The 19,382-nt window shown below is 38.5% G+C and overlaps 1 protein-coding gene across 1 annotated transcript; it reads left to right on the plus strand.

Annotated features, from left to right (window-relative positions):
* Positions 1–907: 907 nt before the first annotated feature.
* LOC135704418 (uncharacterized) lies at positions 908–17,947 on the plus strand. Its single transcript, XM_065225867.1, has 5 exons — positions 908–1,459; positions 14,513–14,805; positions 16,431–16,781; positions 16,838–17,105; positions 17,170–17,947. Exons 1-5 carry the CDS (start codon positions 1,375–1,377, stop codon positions 17,493–17,495), a joined length of 1,323 nt encoding a protein of 440 aa, XP_065081939.1. The 5' UTR covers positions 908–1,374; the 3' UTR covers positions 17,496–17,947.
* The last annotated feature ends 1,435 nt before the right edge of the window (positions 17,948–19,382 follow it).

Genomic DNA, 19,382 nt, shown 5'->3' on the forward strand with positions numbered 1-19,382 from the left:
CCAAATAAATTACTATTTTACTAAAAAATATGCAATTTCACCAATTTGTAAAAACCAACAAAAATTTCAAAAATTATAAATTTTTTTTTAAGAAAGTTACCAGCATACACTCTTTACTAAATATTAGGGCATTTTTTCAGTTTTCTTGAAAAAAAAATTATAAAGATCGAAGGGGGGGTGTTTTGAGATAATCATCGTTTTACGTTTTTTAAATACTAATTTACTAAGATTTTCTTTCAGTGTATTTTTTCCGCAAAGATAATTTAACTACCTAAAACTTCTTCTCATATGCCATTTTGATCAGATCAATAGTTTTCAAGTTATGATTTTTTGAAAAAAAAATAATCCATTTTTTATACGCCCTTTTCAAAAGTTACTCTGGAGGAAAAAATCATATTTAAATGAAAAATGCAACCATTAGTAGCAGCGAACACGTGAGAAATGTTTCATTCAAATCGGAAACACTCATGACCAACCGGTTTGCGTTTTGGGCTGGAAATGCTCACAGTTATAATTTACTATCGACTTTGGTATTTTTTACCAGACTTTGAATGTCTGAACGTTTGGTAAAATTTACACCATCTTTACAAAAGCTATTTTTCTAAATTTCAATATCAAAACACTTTGAGCTTTCGAATCATCCAATTGATCCAATTGATCCAATTGAATGTTTTCTTTTTATAGTTATAAGGTTTCAATATATTTTTTAAAAATTTAAATTAATTAAAGATTTGTAAGTGTAAGACCGATAGCAACAATATAGATTTAAATATTTCCACATATAAGTTCCAGAAGAGCGTGCCGTTAGCATATCATTCAGTATTGGTTAGCTTCCTCACACCCCTTTTAGATCACATTCGGAGTATGTACCTACTTTCTTCCAAACGCGAGTTACCAATGGGGTTTTGAAGGTATAGTTCAGATCGTTTCTGATGTTAGTTTTACCCACGCGCTTTCCAGTAGTGTAGTTGTTTGCTTTTTTTTGTTCGTTCGTCGTGGTGTGTTTTGATTTTACGCGAGAGTGTTGTTCAGTTGTCGTTGGATGGTTGAATCACTCAGCCCACGATATATCTCACTTGAGGAAGAGGGTACAGTCTTAAAGTGGATTTATACCCGGCGTGTTCGCGGTGAATCTTTCCAGTTAGCGCTCGCGTACGTTTCTGATGAAGTTTTGTGGAAGTATTCCCAAGGATTATTGAAATCGTACGCAGTAAAATACAATTTTGGCAATTGCATTAGTGAGACTAACTAACGATACGATGTGATTGACAGTGGTGAAAAAAGTAACGGCCAATATTCCGTTCAAAGCAGTTTCGTGTACAGTTAATACTCAATATTCAAGAGATTATTGATTAGGGGAAGATATAAAGCAAAATGGTGCTATACAAGTTGATGGTTGTGCATTGGTCTATTTTTACGCTATTTATACAGTTGGTGTTCTGTGCATCTGCCTTAACAAGTAAGTTGAAGAGATGTTTGCTACTGCCTACTTCTGGATATATGCGACAAACTTGGAATAATTTATGGTTTCCACAACTGGTTCTCCCTCGATGAAAAATGTATAGAAAACATATTGAACGTTTGTGCTCACTGGTCGATGGGTATCATGTGAGATAAAACTAAAAGAGTGCATATCTTCTGTAATGAAAACTAAAAGTGGAAGTAATAAGATAACGGTAGTGGCTAGCGAAAAAGAGGTCGTACCACTTTCTGTTGATCCATTAAGAGGATCACGAGAAGAAACCTGAAGAAAAGCGTGTGATTGATACTTTTTGCCTTCTCACGCCAGTCAGTGTTTGTGTAACTTCTTTTAAAATTAGCAAAAAGTGGAACCTACTGGAACGGTGATTTCAAATGAGATTGGATTAAGAAATAAGCGAAAAGTTTCGAGAGTCGAAACGAAACTGAGATCATTTCATGAGAAATCATATCGCAACTTCTTTCGTGTGGATATAACGTTTGGTGATTTTTTGTTGTTGGGATTCACTGTGTAGTGGTGCATAATTGCGAAATGAAGTAAGTTCAAACTGTAGACAGGAACATATGGCTAATGGAGCAGCTGTTGAGAGCGTATAATAAGTGATTATAATTGTGAAATGTGGGTGTTCATTAACTGGTATAGAGGTGATTCAATACTGGAGATGAATATTTTTTAAGCTTTCCGTATCTGCAAAATACGAGACTATTTTAACAATGTACTTAACTATTAGTACAGAAAAAAAAAATGCAAATTCCATTTCACATGCAGAAATGCTACATATATAAGGTCATGGGTAAACAGAGAAACATTAATGGTTAGTAAGAGGTAAAAAGTAGTTTAAAAACTTCTTGATTAAGCGGTCAATGCAAACGTCAATACACCCCACCCCATCTCTCGGATTGTGGAATATGAAAAACTACATTTAAATTAATCATTCGTTATGTCACACTCTAAGGGGGTTGTGGGGGTTCAGAAATCTATGGCAATGTACAACGTGTAAGAAAATTGCGATAAAAGAGGGGAAATTTCCAGAATTTCGTGTCACGCACTAAATGGTTCCTGTGCTCATGTACTTCTCTTAAACTCAGCGCTAACTGGCGTTGCAAGATCACTACACATCTCTCAATTTACGTTACAGCTCCGACAGAATTTACTCGATACATTCTATTGACGACATTCTCCACGTTAAGGGCAGGCATCTCCCTTCGTACTGCCTCAAAGGACAGTCAAAGACCACGTGCTCCGGTGTTTCCTTCACATGTTTACACTCCGTGTAGAAGGGATGACGTTGCTTGTCCGAACCGATGAAGGTACTGCCTGAAGCAACCAGATAAAAATTGCGTCAGGTGGAAGTTTACTTCTTCATTCTTTCTGTTCACTCAGGTCGAGAGAATCGGTATAAGCCTGTGTGTCCATCTACCGTTCTCTATACCGTGTCTCATTAATGCTGCCACTTGACCTGTAACACTCGTTGTCTTGCACCGAGCCGATGCTAATAGCCGATGAGATGATTCTGTACACGCTCACAACTCGTATGGCCATGAACCTGAATGTACTGTTCCACCTCACTTGATTCTGCTTGGCTGCATCCCAGACTGGACCTCCATATCTCAGTATTGACGAAGATACACTAGCCAGAAACGCCTCGGTATCTGCTGCACCACTTTGCAGTTACTGACCAATAGCACTTCCGTTTTATGGTGGGCTATCTACAACTTCGGTCCCTGCATTCAGTCTACATCGCTTCGGTTGCCAACATTTCCACATCTTTCAGAGTATCGCGTGTTACCGTTAAGACGACGTCATCCGCAAAGCCAACAATCCTGACACCTTTGGGCAGCTTCAGCGTCAGCAAGCCGTTGAACATCCTGTTCGAGAGCGTTGGAGCAATTGTGCCTTGTGGAACTCCCGCCGTGTTCCTAATCAACCACTGTCCCATGTCTGTCTCGTAGACCAGAACCCGGGAGTCAGGGAACCTTATTCTGTGCAGCGCCTCAGCGATGGCTTCCCAGCTGGCACTATTGAAAACGTTCTTGACGTTTATCGTTATCACAATGCAAATTCGATTCTCCGCTTCTAATTAGACGACTTCTTGGCTCTTTCAACCACTGTCCGAATTGCATCCACCTTTCCGGAATCCAAACTGCATCTTTGACTATCCATGCTCACTCTCCGTACATTTCATCAGGCTCTTTGGATAACCAAGAGTTTCCCGACTGTATCTAGCAAGCATATAGGCTGGATTCCCCATTGGTTTGCTTGGATTTGGCAGTAGCGCTATTTTATGTATCTTCCATCTGTCCGGAAAGTGACCTTCATCAAAACGATTCTGCTGCACCATCCTGATCATGTCTGGGAACGCCTGGAAGACCGTTTTCAAAACCACGTTGGGAATACCATCCGGACCGGCGCTATATGTAATTTCAACCCTTTTGCCACTGCTATGAGTTCCTCATTGAAAACTTGCATTCCTTCGGCGTTGTCTCCCTCCTCCTCGTCGTACGGTGTAGGTGGTCAGGTCATTGGGTCAAGCTCCGAGAAGAATTCCTCAATGACAGTGGTGTTGCGTCCACATGTGCAACCTGTGCACGACGCAGGTGCAAATAATATATAATTGCGCGTTTAGATTTTTTAGATTATATAGATATAGATATAGCATTATAGCTATACTTCTATAACAGACAAACAGACATAAGATATTGAATATTTCTCACTGTAAAACACCGTCACTAAAACATTACTAAGAGATGAACTAGCCTATGGCTAAAAATCTCTATAATAAAGAAAAAAAAAAAAAAAAAACTAAAACATTACCGCCATTTGTTGAGTACACTGTGGTGGGTAGTACGCTGAACAGATGGCGGTAGTGTGTAAACGTCAAACAATTGACTATGCGCGCCATAGGTGGCGGTACTACCAACTACGATACTTTTAAATTGACCGTTAAATGCTTGTTCGATGAAAAACTTGAGAGTGTTATGTCTGTTTGTCTGTGCTTCTATGCTCCATACCATAAGTGACCATGAATACACTTTTTTATAATGTGGCTCATTTAAGGGGAGGTTATCATTCAAATGGCCGAAAAGTAAGCAAAGTTTGGCATTTTTTGTGGGCCAATGAAAAAACATAGAAGGACGCGGTTTTGAAATTCAAAAAGCTTAGAAGTTATTATTATTATTACCATGGCGGAAAAAAATTGCACCCGTGGTCACGTTTTGAGTAAGGTAGTGTACGTCTGGAATTGTCAAACTGCGGACAGCCTGGTACCTCAGGATCGATGTGAAACACAATACGATTAATGAGGATTTAAAGTGAACTAAATTTATTGAAGGAATGACATAAGAACGGGTAAAAAACTTCAAATTTGGCGAAATGTGCGATCTCAAACTTTTTGGTCGATTTCTTACCCCTTTTGGTCGATCTCTCACCGCTTTTTTTCCTCTTTAAGGTTTCAGAAAAAAAAAAATAGTGAGTGCAAAGAATTAGTTATCAATAGAAATAGAAATTCCAAAACACATCAATGCATCGATGCCGTGGGTCGTAGCTTGGTAAAATCTGGACAGTAGAAGCTTCTACGATTGACTTCGATAGCTCTGTGGTGTAAAGTTTTATGAAATGAATGCATCCGGGATGGATAGGACTATAGGATCGAACCCATTGGATCAGATCACAATGTTCGCCAATTGGAAAAGGTCCATTGTGACTCTGCCGGATGATGAAAATGAACCTTCCAACAGTAACAGATACTAAGCGTTCAGCATGGACGTTCCGTTTTCCATCAGCAGGATCAAAATACGTCCGGGGGGAAGCCATTCCCTTAATAGACCAGCAGCAGGATGATCGATCAATTTGCTGAGCAAAGTGACCAGATCCTGATGATATATTTGATTCCATAGTCTATACAATAGTAAAATTAGAATATAGAATATATTTAATGTGCTTAATTACATCATACGGTTTTTGATCTAATTTCCGTCCTACTAAGCACAACCCGTGGTTTACCTCTCTTTTTTGAACGGGTTTTAACAAAAATTGAAAATTTCTGTCAAACTTCTAAATTTATTCACCTTTCTATACGTACCGTTGGATTTGATAAAGAGTCACACATTATTGAGATATTGCCTAAAATCTAATACTGCTTCTTTATTCTAAATTTGTTCTACGAGTTTCAATTCCGTTCAAACGCATTGAAACGCCATTAGATTTTCTTCGTCCTACGGATAAACTTAGAAAAAGGGGATTCACTACGGGCGCTTCTTTTGTTTAGAGAACAATGAGCGTAAATATTCATACAATGCGCTGTAATAGGATTTATGTTGTAGCTAATGAATTAACGCTTCGGAACAAACTTATTATTGATTTGTGCACGGTGAAATCATGATATTATTGATCTTTTCTGATCGATAGAACGGAAATGGGCGATTACGACGAAGTAGCGCTCTACCCTATATTAAAAAAAAATACTCACTTGTAAAATTTGCTTCTACTTCTTCTTCATTCCTTCATTTGACGTCGGTCTCTGTTCCGCAATCTAGTTCCAATCACCGACGGACATCGATTACCATCCATTGACGGGCAATCGAATGTGCAGGAAGGCAGCTTCCACACCTGCGAAGGATATCGCTCCCATTCAACACACATAGGCCGGGACCAACGGCTTTACTTCCCTTCCGAAGAAAGACGTGACCAGAGATTTTTATATGCCTCAGAAAAATCTCACCGACCTCGGCTGGGATTGAACCCAGACCCATTGGAGTGTTAGAAAGCAGTCACGCTTACCACTACACCACCGGCGCCGGCAAAATTTGCTGCTGGAGGCTTCTGTTTTCGCGTAAACAGTAGAAAAAGTATGGCGGATAACGGGCTGGTAAAAAGTACACTAACACTCAAACACATCACCCAGTTGCATTAAGGTGATTCCTTGTAGAGTCCACAAATGGCCACCACGTAGGCTATATATGCACTTCCACTTCGACCTTTAAATGACACAAATCTCGGAAATCAGTGCTTCATTTCATTGGAAATGTGAAGTAGTCTTCAGGTATGCTGCAGTGTAGCAAACGATCTTTACAATATAGAGTCACTGTAACTTGTACATTGAGAATGAATGCTCACTTCTAGTCCCATTCAGTTAATTAATTTTGTAATTTCACTGATTCTCATCAAATCACGGAGTAGCATCCATTGGTATGTGCAGTCAGGCTAAGCTAAGACATAATTTGTTTTGAAGAAGAAAATAGAGGGCGCGATCGTGATCGAACATACGGACTTGGTACTTGGCCAATTCGATTTCGTTTGTTTGGAAAAGTTGACAAATCCTAACTGCTTTTTCGTAGCTTCATGTATTTTTATCCAGTGAATCACGAGCTGTATTTTTGCTTATCCGGTCTTACTTAGCAAAAAAAAAATCTTTATGAACTGCATAGAAGTACATTTTTATTTCGTTCTTCCAACTAGTTTTGTTTAAGTCTCCCAAAAACGGTTAATTCCATTCTGATACGTTCTACACTGATTGCCACAAATTGATCAGTAGCTCCTTCCCGTTGGCTCATTGTATACATGTATTAAACGCACTCGGAAGAGAATTGTATTAAGCAGCCGACTACCTACCTAAGTTTGTTCCGCTGTCCGAACAAACGTGTGCTCCAGTGCTCCAGCAACAGCACAATGAATTTAGGATTGGGCGATCTTGGATAGATCTTTGGGAGATCGATCTTTTTTATCTCAATTTTCGATTTTAAGGATCGATTCTTTATATATTAAAAATCGTAAAAAATCGATCTTTCCGTTCGATTTTTTCGTTCTTTAAAGAAGCAAACAAATGTAATATTTGTGCATCGAAAAACTGATTTCCTTTCACCCCAAACCTAAATTTAATGAACATTGCCTCAAAATTAGCATCATCATAGTCGTTGATGTTGCATAAAATAGGGCTAAGAATGTAAATTTGATATGTTGGCTCTTTCATTATCACGCATTATGACATATCTGAATCAACATATTAACTATCTTGCAAAGTAGACGTAATATTTATATATAATTTAAATGTCCAGTATTTGGTGCATTTCGGTAATTCAGCATTATGATGAAAAGAGCGCTCCAGTAAAGATCGATTATTTGGTACCGATTAAATCGATTGATCGATTCTAGTGCCGTAAACAAAATCAATCTTCCGAGATCGATCTTTTACTAAAGATCGCCCAATCCTACAATGAATACATTTCTTTCTTGTTTCATGCAGCATGATCTGCTACCGGTAAATCTGGAGTTGATTGCCTCGGGAAATTATTCAGAGTTCATATACCTTCCCAAAAGTAGAAGCATCGGTGTAGTAGTACACCACAAGAGATTGGCCAAATACAACAACAACAACAACAACAACAACAACAACAACATCAACCCACACATCCATCTAGCTGTCGGCAGTTGAGCGGAGTTAGCGTTTGAAAAATGCAATATTATTTTACTTATGGCAGTTAACTAACTGATGTGCTTCCGTTTTTTCGATATCGGTTTGTGATTATTATATGCCGTGTGTCATGCCATCATGCTTTGGTCAATATTGTTTGCACTTGAAATAAACTTGTCTTACTTCCTATCGACAGACACTTTGGCGTCGTGGGCTTTGATAACGGAAAAATTGGCACCTACACGCTGAATTCTGATCACGGTAACCGGTACAATTTTACCGAGTTTATAAACAGCTGAAAATATAAATAACCGTTACACGTTAAAAATCAATTAAATCATAGTTGAAGATGCTAATTACAAATAACAGACTAAAGTGGAAATTTTTATACGATAGATGAGGAGATGAAAGTATAGAATTCATAGTTTAGAGTACGGCAGTGTGTAAATTGCATATAGTAATTGCACATAAGATTGCAACAACAAACAACCCTACTAAATACTTTAAGTAAATTTTTTTTTATCATTTGCAAAGAAAAAAACACATCGTACTGCATTTCAATGACATTAGATAAAACAAGAAAAAAATCTAAAAATATTTCGCAATAGCACACAGCAAAAAAATAATTTAAATATTACATCCATGAGGATGCACTTCAATCATGTCGAAAATCTCATGTAATTTTTATGGCCACAAAAATAAACAAGTGCAGTAAAAGCAGCGTAATGTCAGTTCATGCACTGTATTAATAATAATTTGGTCCTTTTTGGCAAGTAATATTACACCATATTTTTGATAAAACGCATCCACTTTGATGTGATATCAAAATTAATTTTTTGCTGTGCAGCGCAGATCTATTGTGGAATTTATATAACGCCTAGTATCGAGTCCCTCCCGATAATGGTAACTGGGTGGTAGATAGAGCTGGGATGGCTGCTATACAAGTTATGGGCAGATACCCTATTCAAAAAGTGGTTGCGAGCTCATACGAAGGTTTCGTGAACGCCAAAATTAATGTTCATATGTAGTTGTTACGCAAACCCCCCCTCATGGACGATGGAGCAGTTCAATGATATACTGCATGAGCTTACCTAGGAGCTGATTGAACGACGACCGGTAGTCATCGGAGGAGACTTCAATGCTTGGTTTGTGGAGTGGGGAAGCAGATGTTCCAATGCAAGAGGGCACAGTCTGCTGGAAGCTCTGACAAAACTGGAAGTTATGTTGGCTAACGAAGGCACCAGCAGCACATTTCACAGAGATAGCCAGGAATCTATTATCAACGTCACTTTCAGCAGTAACGTCGCTGATGGCAAACATGGAATGGAGAGTGTACGAAGAATATAGCCATAGCGACCATCAGGCGATCCGATATGTGGCAGTACGGAGGACGAGAACTTGTGACCGGAAGTGAAAGACGACAAGGATCTTTTCGTTGAGGCACTTCGTGTGGGCAGGAGCCCCGTGGCTCTGAACACGGACGAGCTGACAGAAATGTTCGTGAAAGCATGTGACACGACCATGTCGAGGAAATTGGAGCCAAATAACAGACGGCGTCCAGTTTACTGGTGGAAAGAGGTACTAAGCACTCTCCGCGCTCCGGCCAGGGCCACATTTAAACGAGTGTTAAAGCAAAGCAACCCTAATAAAATTGGTATAGTTAGTTTGCTTAACGACGTGTTCAGGGTATCATTCAATCCATTTGTGGAATAGTTCTAGCATTTGGGTTATCGTTTGGGTATGGTATTTTTTAATCAGGGAAGTCAATCTGTCTTTTAGGAGCTGTGTCGAGACGCTCATGCGACGTCTGTTCAAGGTTGTCTTGAAAGGCCAATGAATTGAGCCAGTTCAAGTAATTAAAATGAAAAGTCGTTCTGGCGATTTGCGGAACGGGATTTCTAATGATTTTTATTTAGTTCACTTCAAGTCAAGTGACATGAAGAACTTAAGGCACAAATTTAGCATTATGCACGATGTTCAAGTGAAGTAAAAACACTTGAGGAAAACTGATGGAAGTTTTCAAATCCTCACCCAGTGCCGTAAGAGCTGAGAATTGGGTCACAGAAGAAAACATTGCTACATGGATAAATTGTGGTGATCCTCTCATGCCAGGACGACTGTCCTGTGAAATAAAAAAAAAATGAAAAGTACAAATTATGGTGAAAATCACAAATGCTATTGTGAATTTATTTATCGGTATGGGTCACACAATAGTCTGTTATTCGATAGCAACTATTGTTGCAGTGCTTACTCATTGTCTGAGGTTCGTTCGCTAGTTAGATTCAGCTTCGTACATGGCAGTGGGTGTAATTGCAAATTTCGTGAAAGCGCTGGATATAGATACCGTGCTACATATCGCATGGAGAACGAAAAATCAATGTTCATCATGTTCAAATCAGAAGAATCGATGTTTCATTGTTTACTGTCCAACTACGAACAATTAATTTTCGATTATGCCAATTGGAAAGCAGTCGAGATACGCATGTCGCCTGCAAAATGCATCGTTCAATACATGAGAGTGTAGAACTTCCTCCAGGCGTCCCAAATTGTGATCTATCGTTGGTGCTAGGGAAATACAGTGATGTAAATCGTGTAGTTCGGGAGACTTGTTCCTCGACATGTACACAGGTGTACGGGGTGTACATATCCCAACTCACTGCATTTCCTCAATGGAAAGGGGAACATTTTCTAGCAAGGAAACAGAAATATGTGTTCTTTTTGTAAGACGGTGGGTCATTGGATGAGTTACTCCCCAAACTAATGACCTTCAAACGCAAAAAAATGCTAAATTGTCCAAAATTTGCACTGTTGATACCAAAGGTAAATAAAGGTTGGAACCTAACACATACCATACCATACACAAGGAATTTTAAAATTATATCTTTGTTGATTTCGCTAGATTCGAACGCGTTGTATTTTCGATCTCGAGTTTCCGTAAACATACAGCCCACTCGGTTTATTGAAGGAACAATGGCTTTTTAGCATAACGCCAAAACGACCTAAAAACTCCCCAAAATAACCAGTAGAGATTAACCAGCCTTTGGCTGAAAGTTGCGTACATAAAGATAACCAATTAATCAAAACATAAAATAATATTCAAAACCGCCAATGTTCCCTTAAAATCAACAAATTGGCTTTTAAAATCCACAAAAACACCCTTACGTCTAACCGGTCAAAATTTGCAAAAAAAAATATTTTTGAAACACCAAAATTAAATTTTAATTACAAACATGACTTTTAAAATCGCAAAACATCATAATAACTATAAAAAGTGCCTAAAACGGCATGTTGTATTTCAAAACCTCTTTTAATTTAATTGAGCCCTAAAAATGGCAAATTGCACCATACATCACAAAAATGGCATTCTAATTTAAAAAAAATTAAAAAGCATGTATACACCCTAATACACGCGTATTCCACAAGTTGGCAATTATCTTCCACGCACCATACGTAACGTTTGTCATTGAAATGTAATGTTACCACTTGACGGCATGTAATAGATTGAATGGGATCAGCTGACCATAGACAAACACTTCAAACCACATTACCTATTTAAATAAGCATTTATTAGCTAACTGGTTGGAATAAGTGAAATAAGATAGCAACTCTGTCCAACGATTGATTTCTGTCAAAAACCATCACAAGGTAGAGCTTAAATCAATAGCTATATTCAGTAGAACGCATGTAAAAAGATCCACATGAGTCCATCCAATGCAATGCCACACTCGCGTCACTGATATGACATCGAAACCGTTTCGCGCTAAAGTATCGTCTTATAAGCACAATATTAAATTGGCGTAGGTCAATTGGCAGCACAACCTCTCTGTATCTGACTCGATAGCGTGGGCTTGGTCCTATCGCACCAATAGGGAGAGTGTTCACATGCTTCATAAATGTATTGCAAAACTTGAAGTTTTTTTTGAATAAATTTAAAATCTGTTCACCTAACGTTACAGGCTGTTTAATTTGCGTTTCCGTGTAAATCAATGGTAATTTTTTTGATCTATACCCATAAACGCCAATTTAGAGAAGGAATGAAACTTTTGGCTCCTCAAATAATTACAAGGGGGAAGTATATTAATTTTGCTCAATCTTTGATCATAAAATTACTAAGGTCAATTAGAATAAATGAATAGGATTGTAATTTATAATCGTTTCTATTTATCACTTATCGTAATTTGGTAAGAAAAGTCCTTCATTCATAGAGGAGATTCATAGTTATAGAGCAAAATTGTCTGCATTTTGTTATTACAGTACTTTCCAGATTTTTCTCAACCTCTCACCGCATCAGATTTTTTTCTTTTACCTAATTTTACAGAAATTTTATTCTAAATCATTAACATTTTTCAAAAAGATATATCTGTCAGACAATTACGACGAGTGCTAATAAAATCGAATTTAGCAACGAGTTGCAAACATTTTTTTTTGCAATTCCGCATCATAATACCTATTTTTATCACGTGGTAGAGTAACATAATGGTCTACTTTTCCTAACTAAATACTACTTTTAAATAAATACTTTTTAGCACTCATTACTGAATAGTGTCACTTTTCGACACTGTTTTGAATAACATAATGGTCTACTTTTCATAACTAAAATAACAGTGTTAAAAAGTACTACTTTTCAGCATCCTGCATCGGAAAGCCTCGTGGGATAAACTACGACTTGTGTTGAATTTTTCTTTTCTTTCTGCAACTTGTTGCATAAATAGCTATTTCCGCAATCAATAGCGTGCGGAAAATTTTGTAGCCAACCTGTTTCGAATGTTTTGATCATACGCATGGACGTTCATATGCAGGCACTGTTAATACTGTGTTCTATATAGATGGAAATAATTAAAAATTACAAATCATCATTTTGAAACTTGCTAGATAAATAGCTATTTTACACACAAAAGAGTGTATTTTTGACATTGTTATTTTAGTTAGGAAAAGTAGGCGATTATGTTACATAAAGAGTGTCGAAAAGTGACACTTTTCAGCACTGTGTGCTAAAAGAGTTTGACGCATTTTTAAACAGGGCTTAGTAATAACAAAACATATAAAATTATCTGTAGCCTAGTACGGAAATCTTTTGCTCACTGCTCAGGATTACATGAATGAATATTTTTTAAGGTTAGCTAATTTAAAATATTTTAATTTTTTCCTTAAAATAATTAAAATAAAATTAAAATAAACCTCAGTGAAACTTCATAATGTAGCGGCGCTGGTGGTGTAGTGGTAAGCGTGATTATCTCTCAACCCAGCAGCAGGCCTGGGTTCAATCCCAGTCAGCGCCGAAGGGATGTTCTGAGGAATAACGGAAGGGAAGTAAAGCCGTTGGTCCCCGGTTCATGAGTTGATGGGTCGATATGTAGGGTCCAGGTATGGGAACTACCTTCCTGGCGTCGGTAGCATTGGTGCTCAGCACTGAAAACAAGATCGATGAAAAACATATCAATGAAAAAAACTTCATAATTTCTTAGCTTTAAATAATTTCTCATAAAGTGTTTGCAGTCTTTTTCATAGTTTTCAAACATTCCATGGACTGTTAGAATATATCGACAATTAAATCCAGCTCTATTTCTCGTTTTGTTAATTTTTAGTTCAATACTTGTTCAATCATTTTCGCATAGTTAATTTCAGAGACGAACCAGTCAACGGCTGAAAGTCTTTATAATAAAGAAATCAAATCAATCCATCGATAATTTTTGATCTTTAATGATTTAATGTTTTTTCAAGTACAAAAATTTAGCTAGAACACGTATACAGTGAGCGAAATTTTTTTAAGCGCATGAATGTTTAAGAAAATAATTTCTTGAATAGTGCATAAGAATCCAATAAACTTATATTGGATTTACATGGCATATGTAAAATTGTCTGTTTAAATTTGCACTGGCAAAATCTGTAAGATATCTGAGAAAAAGGTTTTTTTTTAAAGAAGCAAAGCGTATATTAGTTCGTGAATTGAAGAATATTTGTTTGATCAATTAAATCAGCTCGGAAAATTAGAAGCGGAGAAGTAGCGATGAAAAAAAAAATTATGGAGATATGGCATTAAGGAGAAAAATAAAGCCAAATCCTTAATCATTTTCATCAGGCATGTATCATACAGCTTGACGACACTAGAAAGTTCAATACTTTTTAGAACTTCTGATGCCATCTTCCAGCAATGTAAGCAATATTGTTTACAAAGATGGGCATTTATATACAATAATTGCATAATTTTATGAAATGTCTCAGAACATTACACGACTTATGTGCAGAAATTCACACTATTTTTTCGAACTGTGTTACTATGCCATCATACCCCCCTATTGCTCGGAGTAAGTCGGCGGCACTGTCGATAGCATTTACAGCAGTGATGCTAATCAGATTATTCATGTGATGCTGATTTATGAATCATCTGCTATCTAAAATATACTTCTCTAAAGATGTTACTAAGAAAATAGTTTCAAAGAAAGGTTCATCTCATTTTGCAACTACCTGAATCATGGGTAAATCAACTGAAAGACTGACCAGTCAGAGTTTTTTTTTCAGATCTATTACGTGTGGCACAAACAAAATGATTCAGCTGCACATGAAATAAATTTTGTATCAAATCAAATAAAAATTGTCTTCATTACGCTTATGTTTTGTTTCAGATGCCAACCTGAATTCACTCGAACACAAATCAATTTGCGAGGATGATAGTTTGCAGTACGTTCAAGAGAAGGGCTCCCAATCGAGCCTAGTGTTGAATCTCCTTCCAGACAAGACTAAACCGTTCTGCAAGCGTCAATTTCACGCTCCAGAATCGCACGGCTTCTACGTGCGCTTGCAAAGAATACCTATACCAGTGAGCACGAACCCAAAAGTATCGCAGCAAAACGGCATGTCTAAAAAATATGGCAGCAAAAAATCCAACAACATCACCGACTCCTGTGCACTGAGTATAGTAAGTAAACAACATTGTTTTCCTATTTCGTTGCACTTCATGCAATTCTTTTGTGTAGGCCTATATGTAAGGTGTACTTAGTTGGCTCGACAAAAATCAACTCACGAGTCACGATTTCCCTTCCACTAAGCTGGGATGTGAAGAAGAGACTAAAACCGGTGGTAATATATAACACTACCTACAATACAGAACATTTGAAAATAATGTATGAGAAAATGCATAAAGTTGAATATGAGGGTTACCTGCCTTATGTATTTGGATTTTCTGTATCAATTACAGTAATGAACTGACTTTTTATTTTTCCTTAATTTTTTTTCCGTTAATCTTGTCTACCGACGCCAGGGAGGCAGCTCCCACACTTGGACTCTACACAGTTCGAAAAAGTTGTGTAAATTTCTGTTCAATATGATGCACATAAATGGAGCGTCACACGTCATATACGTTTACATTATACATCATGTAAAGTTCTGAGACATTTCATGCAATATAGCAGATATTGTTTACAAAAACCCATTGTTGTAAACAACATTGTTTACAAGTTGCTCGGATGCGTGAAATGAAATACAAGTTTGCGTGAATTAATGTTTACATCACTATTAAAATTCAGAATTTTTATCTGTGCAGGCCTGCTGGGGTAAGAGGTAATCACGCTTACCACTACACCACCGGCGCCGATAAACCGACATTTCCGGACATTTAAAAAAATTGATTATCACGTACTCTTCCGGCTTCTCTCCGCCTGTAGTACGCGCTGTCCTCCGCCAGGGTGATGCCGATAGAGATCATTCCGGCGATAACGCATATTACTTTGATTCTAGCTATCGCGTTGATGGCCTTCGAAGCCTTCTCACAGGCATATTCGACGTGCCTGTTGAAGTTTACCGGTCATCGATCATCAGTTTCAGGTAGTTCAGGCTGGAGATGAACTAGCCAGTTGGCTTATTATCTCCCTAATAAAGTCTTATAAAAAATTCGAGTTCGGGTCGGGTTCTTGTTGCAGGATAAAACTAGTCATGTCTGTTGGCACATTGGCACTCAATATTAAGACAAGTTGTCCAGTTCTAGGCTAATGTAATTTGTTTATTTGTTTTAGAACCCGCATAAGTCCATTCGATGCAAAGGCTATAAAAAAAACTAAATTTTAGAATGTGTTTCATTCTGATTTTTGGTTTATTAGTCAGATTACACAAAGAATAGGATGAACTTTTCAAGGTTGATAGTCTAGTTAAGTACACACATCGAAATCAAAATTTAAAGTTATTGTAAAAAAAATTGGGTTAGTGAACGCCTACTATCAAGAGTAACTCAATCATATCAACAAATTTTAGATTTTTAAACGGTTTTGGAAATATATACACATTTATGGGGATTTTGAAGAAATTCGTTAATTGTTTTAATTAAATAGGATTTTAATACATTTTTTTTTCGAACTTCAGACGCCATTATGCTGAATAAAACATGATCATTCCCCCTCGCCATAGTACCACTTATTTGCTATGTAATCCTGAGGTTTTGTTACAAATTTGAGCCAAATCGGGCAATAATCATACGTAAAAGCTAGTTTATGCCAGTCTACAGGAACATTTAGCAATTTAAAAAGTTTTTTTTTCCCTTTTTCTATCTAGTCCCAATCACTGCATGGTGAAGTGCTACCTCCCTGGAGATTGGATCCCTGTGAATTGGAATCCCTTGGCTCTAAAGATGAACCAGTGCGTCTCCTACAAGGACGATTGAACATCGTGTGGAATCACCTGGGCAATCAGCCAGCTTATAGGTTACTGGTTACAGTTATAGGTAATGGTGCTCCGTGCTTGGAAAAGGATCGACATCCATGTCTAGAGGTGGACGACGTTCCATTATTGTGCGTTTCCAAAGATCTCACATGTGATGGAATTCGGCACTGTCCTTCATCTGCGAACGCACTCAGCGATGAAGATAGTGAAATGTGTTCCAAAAGGAACGAGCAGGATCTAACGGTAATGATATAACACATTATGTATAATTCTAAATCACTAATGCAATTATTTTTCAGGATAATCCCGTGGAAATGGTGTTCAAGAAATATATACAAACTACTTTTAAGGCATTTTTCTACACTGATTCTACCGAAATGCCTTCCAAAGAGGATTCCACAGTTTCTAGCGAAGAGAAACGAATAGAAGTTATAGAAACTCAAACCAAAACTACCACTAAACAGCATAAAAGTACTCTCACGGGACTGTCAAAATATGGCCCTTGGGGGTATCTGTTTCTTGGAATGCTACTTTGCGGTGGTGCTTTATTAGTATGTGGCTTGTGGGGTAAGGTGTCTGAAAAGTATGATTTCTATTTAATTGCCTAACATAATATTTTTGTTAATTCTAGAATGCTGTTGTCGAACCCACAAACCAGAACCAGCGGATATGCCTGGACAAGAAAATCCGTCAGTTTTTCTCGAGTCTGGTATTAGTAATTCAAATATAAATATTTCAACTGGAGCTGTCCAATCATTGCCGCCGTACGAAGATTTAGATCCCCCACCAGCTTATTCGGTTTTATTCCCGAACCAAAAATCTTCAGAAAATCTACCCTCGGTAACTGAAGGTTCTCTGAGTCAGCAGAGCACCGATAGCGCTAATGAACCAGTGCAAGCTAGTAGCAGTGCAGCAAGCGTCAGTTCAGTGCACATACAGACCCAAACCGGTCAATAAGGAACCACTTTTCTGTGCGTAGGTTACAACAATCTGAATAAGGCTGATTTTATTATTTATTGAAACGAAATCCGTAATGTCGAGTAGTTGGCTTTAGAATGCCTCATTTTTACGGTTTTCTGACACAAACCTCAAACCTGTTAAGCTAGAACCAAACGATAGAATATTTTGAATATCTGATTTCATCGAAATCCGTTTGCAACTGTACGAACCCGATCAATAGAAATACTCTCAAGCAGGATGACGATGGAAGTTAACATTCCATTGTGGTTGGAGGGTTTTCGTTCTATTCGCCTCAGGTCACGTTTACTGTAGATTTAGTCAGAATGTATTAATTAAGAGAAGCGTGAGGTCTCACAGGAAAGCATTTGTATTAATATTCAGCTAATCGTCATGTGATATTAAATTATTTGTAATCATGGACATTTGATGAGAGTAGTCATATTAGTAAACTAATAAAGAAGCATTTTCTTAAAATTATTCTAAAAATGTATACGAAAGTCAATTGCTAACTATTTGCTTTGTGTGTGTGTTTTTTTTTTGTTTTTTTTTGGTAAGGAGGAAACTTTCAAAAAGGCCATCGTGTCACCGCTTGACGACTGGGCGCACTGTCGCGGTGACACGGTGTATGGGATTCTTACCGCACTAAAACCTCCTTGGACGCCTCGCCCTTTTCCCCCGGAACCACTTGTCGTATTACTTCGGAGGGGGCGTGTATTACGCACCTCACTTTACCTCAGCTAATTGGCGCTTCCAGTTCGCTGATCGTCTCTCCAATTTGTGAGCCATTTAGCTCCCAGCGTAACGTTCTACTCGGTTATCCCCGGTGGTGGATTCAGCCTACTCTGACGGAGAGTTCTGCCGGCTTCGGCTTTCAGTTCGCACTTGTGTGAGCACATTACTACTTTCTAGTTGGTCTTCTCGCCATTTTCGCTGCAGCGCTGACATGATCTGTGTTACTGCTCTGCTGACGGCGTTAAAGGTGCCCTCCTCTCGACACTCGACATTCTCCGTGCTAAGGACGAGCATATCTTCTCGCACATCATCAAATCTAGGACATTCGAAGACCACGTGCTCTGGTGACTCTTCCACACTCCCAAACTCCGGACAGAAGGGTGACGTTGTGTGTCCGAACCCATGCAGGTACTTCCTGAAGCAGCCATGACCAAACAGGAACTGCGTCTAGTGGAAGTTGACATCTCCATGCTTCTTGTTCACCCAGGTCGAAAGAGTCGGTATTAACCTGTGTGTCCATCTACCGCTCTCTGCTGCATCCCACTCCTGCTGCCACTTAGCCATCGACTCCGTTCTCACCATTTTTCGTACTCCTCTGGTTTCTCTCGTCATATAGCACTCGTAGTCCTCCGCCAAGGTGATGCCGATTGGGATCATACCGGCGAAACGCATACTGCCTCCATCGAAATGGTTCTGTACGCACTCACGACTCGCATGGCCATGAGCCGGAACGTACTGCTCAATTTCCTTTGGTTCTGCTTCGTTTTCAGCGCTTCAATCCAGGCTGGACCTCCGTACCTTAGTATCGATGAGGACACACTAGCCAGAAGACGCCTCTTGCTGCTGCCTGGACCAGAATTGTTCGGCATGATTCTGGCTATTGCGTTGATGTCCTTCGCCGCCTTCTCGCAAGCATATTCGATGTGGCTATTAAAGTTTAGCCGGTCGTCAATTTTCACTCCCAGATACTTTAGCACGCACTTCGAAACAATGGTGTGCTTTCCAACGGTAATTTCTGCTCGCTGCACTGCTTTGCAGTTACTGACCAACATCACTTCTGTTTTGTGGTGGGCTATTTGCAGCTTCGCTCCTTGCATCCAGTTACCAATCGTATCTATCGTCTCGGCCGCCAACATTTCCACTTCTTCCAGC

Source organism: Ochlerotatus camptorhynchus, unplaced genomic scaffold, assembly GCF_037179485.1.
Source record: "Ochlerotatus camptorhynchus isolate MF236.1 unplaced genomic scaffold, CSIRO-AGI_Acam_v1.1 ptg000240l, whole genome shotgun sequence".
Taxonomy (NCBI): domain Eukaryota; kingdom Metazoa; phylum Arthropoda; class Insecta; order Diptera; family Culicidae; genus Ochlerotatus; species Ochlerotatus camptorhynchus.